The sequence below is a fragment of the Pan paniscus genome, chromosome 12 (assembly GCF_029289425.2).
Source record: "Pan paniscus chromosome 12, NHGRI_mPanPan1-v2.0_pri, whole genome shotgun sequence".
Lineage (NCBI taxonomy): Eukaryota > Metazoa > Chordata > Mammalia > Primates > Hominidae > Pan > Pan paniscus.
The window spans coordinates 83,682,629-83,696,693 of NC_073261.2; the positions used below are offsets into that span (position 1 = coordinate 83,682,629).

The window sequence follows — 14,065 nt, forward strand, 5'->3', positions numbered from 1 at the left end:
CCTAGAGAAAGATATCAATATTTAAGTACAAGAAGGTTATAGGATATCAAGCACATTTAACCCAAAGAAGACTACCTCAAGACATTTAATAATCAAACTCCCAAAAGTCAAGGATTTTAAAAAGATCCTAAAAGTAGCAAGAGAAAAGGAACAAATATCATACAAAGGAGATCCAATATGTCTGGCAGCAGACTTCTTAGTGGAAACCTTACAGGCCAGAATAGAGTGTCACGATATATTTAAAGTGCTAAAGGAAAAAAACTTTTATCTTAGAATAGTATATCCAGCAAAAATATCCTTCAAGCATGAAGGAGTAATAAAGATTTTCCCAGACAAACAAAAGCTAAAAAATGTCATCAACACTAGACCTGTCCTACAAGAAATGCTAAAGGGAGTTCTTCAATCTGAAAGAAAAAGACATTAATGAGCAATAAGAAATGATCTGAAGGTACAAAACTTACTGGTAATAGTAAGCACACAGAAAAACACAGAATATTATAACAGTGTAATTGTCTGTAAACTACTCATATCTTGACTAGAAAGACTAAAATATGAAGCTATCAAAAATAATAACTACAACAACTTCTCAAGAGATAGGCAGTATAAGATATAAATAGAAACAACAAAAAAGTTAAAAAGCAGGGGATGAAGTTAAAGTGTAGAGAGTTTCCATTAGTTTTCTCTTTGCCTATTTGTTTGTTTGTTTATGCAATCAGTATCAACTTGGCATCAGTTTAAAATAACAGGTTATAAGATATTTTTTGCAAGCCTTATGGCAACCAGAAATCAAAAAACATAAAACAGATACACAAAAATTAAAAAGCAGGAAATTAAAACATAACACCAGAGAAAATCACCTTCACTAAAAGGAAGACAGGAAAGAAGAAGGAAGAGAAGACCACAAAATAACGAGAAAACAAATTTTTAAAATGGCAGGATTAAGTCATTACTTATCAACAATAACACTGAATGTAAATGGACCAAACTCTCCAACCAAAAGACATAAAGTGGTTGAATGGATTAAAAAAAAAAAAACAAGGCCCCATGATCTGTTGCCTACAAGAAACACGCTTTACCTATAAAGACACACAGAGAAACAAAGTAAAGGGATGGAAAAAAAAATATTCCATGCAAATGGAAACCAAAAAAGAGCAGGAGTAGCTATACTTATGTCAGACAAAAAAGATTTAAAGACAAAAACTATAAAAAGAGACAAAGAAGGTCATTTTTATAATGATAAAGGGGTCAATTCAGTAAGAGGGAGTAACAATTATAAACATATATGCACCAAGCATTGGAGCACCCAGATATATAAAGCAAATATTATTTGCACTACAGAGAGAGAGAGAGACCACAAAACAATAATAGCTAGAGACTTCAATACCTCACTTTCAGCAATGAACATATCGTCCAGACAGAAAGTCAGTAAAGAAACCTAGGACTTAATCTGCACTGTAGACCAAACAAACCCAACAAATATTTACAGAACATTTCATCCAAAGGCTAAAGAATACATATTCTTCGCCTTAGCACGTGGATCATAGGACAGACCATATGTTAGGCCACAAAAACAGTCTTTAAAAATTTATATAAAATAAAATTATATCAAGTATCTTCTCTGATCACAATAAAATAAAAGTAGAAATTGATAACAACAGGAATTTTGGAAACTATACAAACACATGGAAATAAAACAATATGCTCCTGGGCCAGGTGCGGTGGCTCATACCTGTAATCCCAGCACTTTGGGAAACCTGAGTCAGGAGGATTGCTTCAGTCCAGGAGTTCAAGAGCAGCCTGGGCAACATAGTGAGACCCTGTCTCTACAAAACAACAACAATAACAAAAACAAACAAGCAAAAACACAATATGCTCCTGAATGACCAGTGGGTCGATGAAAACATTAAGAAGGAAATTTAAAAATTTATTGAAACAAATGATAAGGGAAATACAACATACCAAAACCTATGGGATACAGCAAAAGCAAACTAAGAGGAAAGTTTATAGCAAAAAGAGCCTTTGATATGGTTTGGCTGTGTCGCCACCCAAATCTCAAATTGAATTGTACCTCCCGGAATTCCCACATGTTGTGGGAGGGACCCAGAGAGAGGTAATTGAATCATGGCGGCCAGTCTTTCCTGTGCTATTCTCATGATAGTGAATAAGTCTCATAAGATCTGATGAGTTTATCAGGGGTTTCTGCATTTGTTTCTTCATTTTCTCTTGCTGTCACCATGTAAGATGTGCCTTTCACCTCCTGCCATGATTCTGAGGCCTCCTCAGCCATATGGAACTATAAGTCCAATTAAACCTCTTTTTCTTCCCATTCTCGGGTATGTCTTTATCAGCAGTGTGAAAACAGACTAATACAGTACATTGGTACCAGCAGAGTGGGGTGTTGCTGAAAAGATACCCGAAAATGTGGAAGCGACTTTGTAACTGGATGACAGGCACAGGTTGGAACAGTTTGGAGAGCTCAGAAGAAGACAGGAAAATGTGGGAAAGTTTGGAACTTCCTAGAGACTTGTTGAATGGCTTTGCCCAAAATGCTGATAGTGATATGGACAAAAAGGTCCAGGCTGAGGTGGTCTCAGGTGGGGATGAGGAACTCGGGAAGTGGAGCAAAGGTGACTCTTGTTATGTTTCAGCAAAGAGACTAGTGGCATTTTGCCCCTGCCCTAGAGATTTGTGGAACTTTGAACTTGAGAGAGATGATTTAGTGTATATGGCGGAAAAAATTTCTAAGCAGCAAAGCATTCAAGAGGTGACTTGGGTACTGCATTCAGTTTTAAAAGGGAAACAGCATAAAAGTTCAGAATATTTGCAGCCTGACTATGCGATAGAAAAGAAAAACCCATTTTCTGGGGAGAAATTAATGCTGGCTGTAGAAATTTGCATAAGTAGCAAGAAGCCTAATGTTAATCCCCAAGACCATGGGGAAAATGTCTCTTGGCCATGTCAGAGGTCTTCACAGCAGTCCCTTCCATAACAGGCCTGGAGGCTCAGGAAGAAAAAGTGGTTTCATAGGCCAGGCCCAGGGTCCCTGTGCTGTGTGCAGCCTAGGGACTTGGTACCCTGTGTCCCAGCTGCTCCAGCTGTGGCTGAAAGGGGCAAATGTAGAGCTTAGGCCGTGGCTTCAGAGTGTGGAAACCCCAAGCCTTGGCAGCTTCCACATGGTGTTGAGCCTGTGGAGGCACAGAGTCAAGAATTGAGGTTTGGGGGCCTCCATCTAGATTTCAGAAGATGTATGGAAATGCCTGGATGCCCAGGCAAAAGTTTGCTGCAGGGGCAGGGCCCTCATGGAGAACCTCTGCTAGGGAAGTGTGGAAGTGAAATGTGGGGCCAGAGTCCCCACACAGAGTCCCTACTGGGACACTACCTAGTGCAGCTGTGAGAAGAGGGCCACCGTCCTCCACACCCCAGAATGGCAGATCCACCAACAGTTTACACTGTGTACCAGGTCATTTTATCAGCATGACCTGGATATGAGACCCAGAGTCAAAGGAGATCATTTTGGAGCTTTAAAATTTGACTGCCCCACTGGATTTCAGACTTGAATGGGCTCTATAACCCCTTTGTTTTGGCCAATTTCTCCCATTTGGAATGGCTGTATTTACCCAATACCTGTACCCCCATTGTATCTAGGAAGTAATTAGCTTGCTTTTGATTTTACAGACTCATAGGCAGAAGGGACTTGCCTTGACTCAAATGAGACTTTGGACTGTGGACTTTTGGGTTAGTGCTAAAATGAGTTAAGACTTTGCGGGACTGTTGGGAAGGCATGATTGGTTTTGAAATGTGAGGATATGAGATTTGGAGGGGCCAGGAGTGGAATGATATGGTTTGGCTGTGTCCCCACCCAAATCTCAACTTGAATTGTATCTCCCAGAATTCCCATGTGTTGTGGGAGGGGGAAGTAATTCAATCATGGGGGTCGGTCTTTCCCGGGCTATTCTCGTCATAGTGAATAAGTCTCACGAGATCTGATGGGTTTATTAGAAGTTTCTGCTTTTGCTTCTTCCTCATTTTCTCTTGCTGCCACCATGTAAAAAGTGCCTTTGGCCTCCCACCAGATTCTGAGACTTCCCCAGGCATATGGAACTGTAAGTCCAATTAAACCTCTTTTTCTTCCCAGTCTCAGATATGTCTTTATCAGCAGTGTGAAAACAGACTAACACAAGCTTACATCAAAAAATTAGAAACACTTCATATAACCTAATCAGTGTATATTAAAGAACTAGGAAAGCAAAAGCAAACTAAATCCAAAATAGTAAAAGAAAAGAAATAATAAAGATCAGAGCAGAAATAAGTTGAATCAAAATGAAGGAAGCAATACAAAAGGTCAAGGGAACAAAAAGGTGATTTTTTGAAATTATAAACAAAATCAATAAACCTTTAGCCAGACTAAAGAGAAAAAGAGAGAAGACACAAATAAAATCAGAGATGAAAAAGGAGACGTTACAACTGATACCACAGAAATTCAGAGGATCATTAGAGACTATCATAAGCAATTAAATGCCAACAAACTGGAAAAGCTAGAAGAAATGGTTATATTCCTAGACACATACAACCTACCAAGATTGAATCATCAAGAAATCCAAAACCTAAACAGACCAATAACAAGTAATGAGATCAAGGCCATAATAAAAAGTCTCCTAGCAAAGAAAAAAAGCCCAGGACCCTATGGCTTCACTGCTGAATTTTATAAAACATTTAAAGAAGAACTAAAACCTATCCTACTGAAACTACTCCGAAAAATAAAGGAGAAAGAAATATTTCCAAATTCATTCTGCAAGGCCAGTATTACTCTGATAGCAAAACCAGAAAAAGACATATCAGAAAAAGCTACAAGTCAATGTCCTGATGAACACTGATGCAAAAAACCTCAACAAAATACTAGCAAATTGAATTCAACAATTCGTTTAACAAGATTATCTCATGACCAAGTGGGATTTATCCCAGGAATGCAAGCATGCAAGTCAATCACAAATCAATCAGTGTAATACATCACATCAACTGAAAGACAAAAAACCATACGATTATTTTAATTGAGGCTGAAAAGCATTTGATAAAATTCAACATCCCCTCATGATAAAAATCCTTAGAAAACCAGGAATACAAGAAACATACTTCAACACAATAAAAGCCATATTTAACAGATCCATAGCTAGTATCATACTGAACAGGGAAAAACTGAAAGCCTTTCTTCTAAGATTTAAAATAAGACAAGGATGCCCAGTTTCACCACTGTTATTTAACATAGTACTGGAAGTTCTAGCTACAGCAATAAAACAAGCAAAAAAAAGTCATCGAATTGGAAAATAAGGAGTCAAATTATCCTTGTTTGCAGATGATATGATCTTATATTTGGAAAAACCTAAAGACTCCACAAGAAAGCTATTAGAACTGACAAACAAATTGAGTAAAGTTGCAGGATACAAAATCAACATACAAAAATCAGTAGTATTTCTATATGACAACAGTAAACAATCCGAAAAAGAAGTGAAAGATCTCTACAATGAAAACTATAAACCACTGATGCAAGAAATTGAAGAGGACACCAAAAAATGCAAAGATATCCCATATTCATGGATTGGAAGAATCGATATTGTTAAAATGTCCATACTAACTCAAAGCAATCTATGGATTCAATGCAATGCCTATCAAAATACCAATGATGTTCTTCGCAGAGATAGAAATAATAGTCCTAAAATTTATATGGAATCACAAAAGACCCAGTATAGCCAAAGCTATCCTGAACAAAAGGAACAAAACTGGAAAAATCACTTCATCTGACTTCAAATTATACTACAGAGCTATGGTAAGCAAAACAGCATGGTACTGGCATAAAAACAGACACAGAGACCAGTGGAACAGAATGGAGAACCCAGAAACAAATCTATACATCTACAGTATAAACTCATCTTAAACTCATTTAAAACAATGGTGCCAAGAACATACATTGGAGAAAATATAGTCTCTTCAATAAATGGCACTGGGAAAACTGGATAGCCATATGCAGAATAATAAAACTAGACCCCTCTTTCTTGCCATATACAAAAATCAAATCAAAATAAATTAAATACTTCAATCTAAGACCTCAAACTGTGGGCCGGGCGCAGTGGCTCACGCCTGTAATCCCAGCACTTTGGGAGACCGAGGCAGGTGGATCACAAGGTCAGGGGATCGAGATCATCCTGGCTAACACAGTGAAACCCCGTCTCTACTAAAAAAAAAAAATACAAAAAATTAGCCGGGCGTGGTCGTGGGCGCCTGTAGTCCCAGCTACTGGGTAGGCTGAGGCAGGAGAATTGCATGAACCCCCCGGAAGGTCGAGCTTGCAGTGAGCCGAGATTGCGCCACTGCACTCCAGCCTGAGCGACAGAGCATGACTCTGTCAAAAAAAAAAAAAAAAAAAAACCTCAAACTGTGAAACTAATAAAAGAAAACATTGGGGAAACTTTCTAGGACATTGTTCTGGGCAAATATTTCTTGAGTAATATCCACAGGCACAGGCAACCAAAGCAAAAATAGACAAATTAGATCATATCAAGTTAAAAAGCTTTTGCACAGCAAAGGAAACAGTCAACAAAGTCAAGAGACAATGCACAGAATGGGAGAAAATATCTGCTATCCATCTGACAAGGGATTAATAGCTAGAATATATAAGGAGCTCAAACAACTCAATAGGAAAACAATCTAATAATCTGATTAAAAATGGGCAAAAGATGTGAAAAGACATTTCTCAAAAGAAGACATACAAATGGCAAACAGGCATATGGAAAGGTGTTCAACATCAATGATCATCAGAGAAATGCAAATCAAAACTACAATGAGGTATCATTTAGCCCCAGTTAAAATAGCTCTTATCCAAAAGGCAGGCAATAAGGAATGCTGGCAAAGATATGGAGAAAAGGGAACCCTCATACACTGTTGGTGGGAACCCTATACACTGTTGGTGGGAATGTAAATTAGTACAACCACTATGAGAACAGTTTGGAGGATCCTCAAAAAACTAAAAATAGAACTACCATATGATCCAGCAATCCTGCTGTTATATACCCAAAAGAAAAGAAATCAGCGTATTGAAGAGATATCTGCACTCCCATGTTTACTGCAGTACTATTCACAGTAGCCAAGATTTGGAAGCAAACTAAGTGTCCATCAACAGACAAACTGATAAAGAAAATGTGGTACATATATACAATGGAGTACTATTCAGACAAAAAAGAATGAAATCCTGTCATTTGCAACAACATGGATAAAGCTGGAGGACATTATGTTAAGTGAAATAAGCCATGAACAGAAAGACAAACTGCACATTCTCACTTACTTGTACTAAAAATTTAAAAAAATTGAACTCATGGAGATAGAGAGTAGAATGGTGGTTATCAGAAGGTAGGAAGGATAGTGGTGGGAGGTATGATTAATGGGTACAAAAATATAGTTAGATAGAATGAATAAGATCTACTATTTGATAGCTAACAGGGTGACTACAGCAACAATACTTTATCGTACATGTTAAAATAACTAAAAGAGTAAAATTGCACTGTCTGTGACCAAAGAAAGAATAAATGCTTTAGGTAATGGATAACCCATTTACCCTCATGTGATTATTAAGGATTATATGCCTGTATCAAAACATCTCATGTATCCCATAAATACATACATCTACTATGTATCCACAAAAAATTAAAAATAAAAAAATAAAGTACATGAAAATTTTCAATCATAAGATCAATTCTTTAAGGCAAATGTCATCTGTATTCTACAGATTTATAGAGGAGAAAACTCATCCAAAAAAAAACCATGTGATTCACCCAAGGTCACACAAGAAGCAATCAGAGGAGTGAGCAATTAATCCCATCTGATTCCAAACACTCAGATACCCCTTTTTCCCCCCATGGCACAGACAAGTTCCATCTCCCCCTGCTGCCCTCTCTTCGGGGCTTTCTGACATGGAAATGTTTTCCAGTAATGGCTCTTCTATCCCTGCTGGCCTAGGCCCTCACGTACTCACAGCCACTTGGAGTTAACCAAGTAGGGCAAACATAGTAGGTGATACATGGTTTGCTAGCAGTAAAAATGTCCACAGTGGAGGAAATGGAGGAGATGGGACTGGAAACCACAATGACAGCATACGGCACGCTGCTGGACCAACATCCTAGGAAGAAAGACTGAAGTATAGGGAGACTGGCAAGGCACTGTGCAGATCTCTAATTTTGAACCTTTATTCTTTTTATCATTACTGACTCCTTGCACTGAGTACTGAGGCTTCCTGCGTATGCAGATTTCTTTCTTTCTTTCTTTTTAAGAGACAGGATCTCACTCTGTAACCCAGGCTAGAGTACAGTGATACAATCATAGCTCACTGCAGTCTCAACCTCCTGGGCTCAAGCAATCCTTCTGCCTCAGCCCCCGCCAAGTAGCTAGAACTATAGGTGCATGCCACTACATCCAGCTAATTTAAAACAAAAATTTTTTTAGAGTTGGGGTCTCACTGTGTTGCCTACGCTGGTCTCAAATTCTGGGCTCAAGTGAGCCTCCCGCTTTGGCCTCCAGAGTTGCTGGGATTACCAGTGCAAGCCACCACTCCCCCTATGTATACATCTTTCATCTTCACCTTTGGAGTTTAGATTCTATTAGACTGGTCACAGGGCCTGTGTGTGGCCCTGGAGTTTCCTTAATAGAGCATACAGAGTTCTGACTATCTGCACCCAGTCCATAACAAGGCCTTTCTTTAAAAGGCCTTCATCAGGGCCAGGAAAGACAGTGATTTTCAGGGAGGAAATAAGAAGCTGTCCATCTTTTTTTTCTAATGCCAAGCAAAATCCTTTCTGCTAGCCCAAATTCACAGACTCCTTTCCCATCATCAAGAACCTGCAATGCAAGGACAAAAAACCAAACACCACATGTTCTCACTCATAGGTGGGAATTGAACAATGAGAACACATGGACACAGGAAGGGGAACATCACACTCTGGGGACTGTTGTGGGGTGGGGGGAGCGGGGAGGGATAGCATTAGGAGATATACCTAATGCTAAATGACGAGTTAATGGGTGCAGCACACCAGCATGGCACATGTATACATATGTAACTAACCTGCACATTGTGCACATGTACCCTAAAACTTGAAGTACAATAATAATAAAATTAAAAAAAAAAAAGAACCTGCAATGCAAAGGTAGAGGGTGAGTGGAGGAGGCAAGCCAATGAAGGGGGCAGGCTGCCCTAAAGCTAAGAGGCCTAAACATCTCAGCAGCCTCGGGTGTTGTTTCCAATTCAATTTCTTCTGCCCATCAACATTCTGTTTGGTATGCTCATCTGTCTGACATGCTGATAATTAAGTAGCAGTGCTAATTGATTTTATTATTGGATCACACAGAACAAGGCTTTCCCATGAGTTTGTATCTATTTCAGTATATGATGGTAATAACTATCTCATGAAAAATATTAACAGAACACTTTTTCCAGTACTTTGAGTTCATCTTGGAAACTCTGGTTAATCAGGATCCTATACCCTGTGGAAATAGGAAACAGGCCCATTATCCCAATGAAAAGGTCCATTCGTAACACAAGAATGTGGGCACTTTCTACCATGTGTGCCTCCATTACACTCTTGTTTCTCAGCTCCATGATGCTGGGGCTGGGTGGGACTCTACAAGCACACTTCCCCTTTGCTGTCTGGCTCTGTGTCACACCAGCAGGGCGCTAGAAGGATAATGCAGTGCTGGAGCAGGGAGGTAGGAACTGCTCGGTCCTGTTCCTGTCAGTGTCCCCCCAGGTAGGTGCAGAAGCTTGTACCAGAACCAGCCTCATCACACCTCCTGAGAGGTGCCTGCACCGGCAGGGCAGTGCCCTCTCCTCTGGGTTGGGTTCTGGCTCTGAGGCCCTCCTTGAGCTTCTGGGTTGTGATAAGCCCAGCTTCTTCCTTGTGCTCTCCCAACCCTGAGAATGGTGGCTGTTTCCTGTGCCCCTGCCCCATGTTCTCTGTTGATTTATTCTGTCCTCCAATATCCATCATATTGATTTCTTTTATGAAATTAGCTGTTGAAATAACTTATATAGTTTCTACTTTGCTGATAGAACCTAATACAGTGCATTTGAGAGCCACGATTTCATTCATAACAGTGGTTAAACGAGAAGATTCTGAAATCAGTCACATCTGAGTGGGAATCTCAATTCATCTCTGTAGTGCCTGGTAACTTTGGAAAATTTAATTCACTTCTCTAGGTCTCATTTTTCTCAATCACCTCCATTTATACAACTAATATATAATGAGTACCTACTGCGTGCCAAGTACTGTGCTAAGCACAGAGATACAATGATATGCAAAACAAATTCCCTGACCTCCCAGAACTTCCTGTCATGTGAATTAAATGAGAGAACTCAGTAAAGGAGTTAGCACAAGTGCCGGGCACATGTCATCAGCCTTCCTCTCCATCCCATGACAGCAGAGCAAACACAAATGGGTCTTAAAGAAGGAAGTGTTTCAGCAGCTAAGTCTCTTCAGAAAATAAGATGGGTCTTTCCCCCAAAAAGGCTGAAGGTCTCTGTCTACAAAAAACCAAGGATTCATTGTGTGCCCCGTCCATTCCTTCTGTTCAGAGCAGAGAAGCAATGACCGTGTGGCAGCATTCATTCAGAGGGAAATGAAACAAACCAGCCCTAGAGAGGGAACACTACAAGGTGACATTTTAAATAAATTCCAGAAAAACAGGTACCTGTGATACTGAGGAAAGAGCAACAGAAGAGGTATTGCAGGCCAGGAATGGGATCCAGAATGACCACAGGGTGTGAGTGAAAGAAGATACCAGAAAGCTGCTATGCTAACATCGGTCACAGTGACAGTCGTGTGTGTGTGTGTGTGTGTGTGTGTGTGTGTGTGTGTGATGGGGTCTCTGTCATCCTCGCTGGAATGCAGTGGCATGATCAGAACTCACTGCAGCCTCAACCTCCTGGGCTCAATCGATCCTCCCACCTCAGCCTCCTGAGTAGCTGGGACTACAGACATGCGCCACTAGATAATTTTTAAACTTTTTGTAGAGACGGGGTCTCTCTGTGTTGCCCAGGCTGGTCTCGAATTCCTGCGCTCAAGTGGTCCTCCTGCTTCAGCCTCCCAAAGTGTTGGGATTACAAGCATAAGCCACTGGACCTGGCCCACAATGACAGTCTTTTTACCGAAAAGAATATATACGTGTGTGTGTGTGTGTGTGTGTGTGTGTGTGTGTTTCAGGACTTACTTTATACCTTCTACAGCAATATTATATGCCTACAAAGGCCAGGGAGGTGGTATAATGGAAAAGAGAGATTCTAGATTACGTTCAAGCCTGAATCCAAAGGTTGTAGGCAAGAAAAGGCTGAAAGAAATACATCCAATCTTCACATTTTGACACACTCCTTCTGCTGTCTAGACATCAGGTATATTGTGTCAAGGATGGCCAATGTTCTCATTAGCAAGGAAGTGTTTCTGTAAGACTTCTGGGTATCTAAATTCTTGAAAACCATATCTTAACACATTGATAACCTATAAATGCAAACTCAATTCCTCACCCTCACTGTTTTACACATTTTTGACATTATTATGAACATCAAAAGTCATAATGGAGGAAAACAACCATAGGAAATTATTATTAGAAGGCCTACTCCACATCCTTGCTCTGGGGCCTCATTATAAATAATTTACTGTCACGTAAGGAATTTAGAGTTCCAGAAGGCATGAAAAGCCTGGAGAGAGTTTTATTCATAAATAAATGCCAACATTTAAACAATAAAGACAGTTTCAAAGTCCAGAACTATTGAAATGAAGAACATATACTGCCTGGATGATTTATTATGGTTGTGTTTATAGTCCAAATGAGAAGATAATTCAGTTCCACCTGGAGAGTCATTATATGGCCAAGCCCAAGAGAAGTACTTTGGATAAGAGGTGATATTTCTATTTTTCCATTTCAAGCAAATTATTATTTCTGTATTTAGGACATCACCCAGGCAATTCCTTTCATGACATGTAGCACTCTTGAGCAATTAAAAACATTTATAAGGTAAAAGAAGGGACAAATGCCAAATTTAGAATGACCCATGGAACACTGAAGAACCCCCAGAGAACACTGATGTCTTAGACATAAGGCAAAATAATCCCTTCTGCTCAAGAAAACTTAAATGAACAGTGAGCGCGCATCACAGCAAGAACATTATTACCCAGCAGAAGCAATCTGCTAAATACAGATTTCATCTCCAAAAACGCCTCCTAACAGGAGATGGGAGCAAAGAAGTACCTCCTGATGGGATGGAGAACTATCCCTTGGCAAAATGTGGCATATGGCCGTATTCCCCCTTATTCCTCAACCACATACTTCAATCACGGAATACAAGAACATGCTTATAATATATTTTTGGATGTGGCAGACACATGCCTGAGTGTGAAGGCACTCTATCAGAACAGCCTCCAGAATTCCTGGGCTTACATACCATCCAGACCATTGTGATGACTGTAGTTTCTTTTCCCCAGAATGCTCAGAGATGTGTGATTTGGAGTTGTTAGCATCCGCTTGGTAGTTGGGGTTTGCAGGCTTGGTGTAGATCGAATTACATTAGGTTTCTTTGCAGGATGGATCTCTGATGGGGGAAAAAAGGTTTCTCAACTCAGAACATGATATTAAAAATCTGTGTGCATTTACATTGGCTAATAGGCACACATCTTATTTCTTAATGTAAGCTGAGAGTCAGTTCCTCCTGAGCCAGCCAAGGACTTGCATAATGAGTCAGCTTCAAGTGTTGTTGCCATGGCTTTGCTTATCAAGTAAGCTGGTTTTTCCCCTGCTGGCTGGAGCTCTGAGCCTCGGGTTGTGAATACAAGCAAAAACAAAACAGAAAGCCACTTCAGAAGGTCACATACAACATGTGATTTACTAAGGGAATAAGGCATCTGACTCCTCAAGATATTAGACATCAAAAGGCTATCTGGAGAGGCAGCCTTGGGGTGAGGGGGGTAAAACACTTCCGTGCTCTGTCAAACCAGGCACCATGTCAGGTATGCGAACTTTCTGAAAAACAGGATTCCTCCTCTGGCTCTGCAACCAGACAGAGTAAGGACCAGGATCAATTACTCGCAGCCTAGAACATTTTGATATAGATGAAACCTGAAACCAAAGTCCAAATACAATAGTCAAGAGGTAGATGAAATGCTTTATCCAAGGATATATCACAAAACCATAATGTGCCTGTGGTATATGCCTGTTTAACAAAGGTATATTGTTGTTAGCCATACAGCCCAGAACTACGTGCTCTTATTGTAGATGGACAGAAACTGTAATACTGTAGGAACTGGATTTAAGAACTTCAGTTTACTACTAAAGCTGGGCAGCCTTTTTCTAAAGCTTAGCAGCTCACCGATTCTCAGAGTCATCATGCAGCTGGCCAACTACACACAAGCCACCCTGCCTTCTCACCCTTTCACTGAAGGTAAGGGCTGAGATATCGCCCTTATTTACTGGAATTTAGGAAAAGCCATTGGAATTGTTAGAATTACTACAGCTCTGGTCAAAGTCCCACGCTTGCCAAAATTTAGAAATGGCTTAAATACTACCACCCAAAAAAGTGATTTTTTTTTTTCTCCAACATGACATGACAAGTTTGCCAGCCTTGCATTTCATTTAACCTCCACAGTCTATGCTCCATCCAGACCAAACAAGCTGCTTTCAAGTCCTTGGACTCACTGAAGCCTTTGTTCATCTGGTTGTCTTGGCCTTATGAGGGGAGAGAATACGCTTTTCCTATTTTTCTACCTATTCGAATCCTAAATATCTTTTAAGGCTGAAATTAACTATTACTTTCTTCAGGTAGGCTGCCCTAACGCTCATTAGAAAAAATTCCCTCATTGGCCAGGTGCAGTGGCTCACACCCGTAATCCCAGTACTTTGGGAGGCCAAGGTGGGCAGACTGCATGAGTCCAGGAGTTCGAGACCAGCCCGAGCAACATGGTGAAACCCTGTCTCTACAAAAATTTTTAAAACTTAGCCAAGTGTGGTGGTGCACACCTGTAGTCCCAGCCATTCAGGAGGC

The 14,065-nt window shown here is 40.2% G+C and overlaps 1 protein-coding gene across 11 annotated transcripts in view; it reads right to left on the minus strand.

Annotated features, from left to right (window-relative positions):
- MTA3 (metastasis associated 1 family member 3) overlaps positions 1-14,065 on the minus strand; it is a 289,993-nt gene that overhangs the window by 58,954 nt on the left and 216,974 nt on the right. For 9 of the 11 annotated variants that reach the window (XR_010109298.1, XR_004669803.2, XR_010109299.1 and 6 more), the window contains exon 16: positions 12,473-12,619. Coding sequence is in view for 6 of the 11 variants with exons in the window: in XM_063594985.1 (XP_063451055.1) it covers positions 12,473-12,619 (147 nt within the window). In the remaining 5 variants the exon portion in view is untranslated. Of the gene's footprint in view, positions 1-1,734; positions 1,824-12,472; positions 12,620-14,065 lie in introns of those variants that run through there. The other 2 variants (XM_055108028.2, XM_055108027.3) reach the window with 1 other exon arrangement.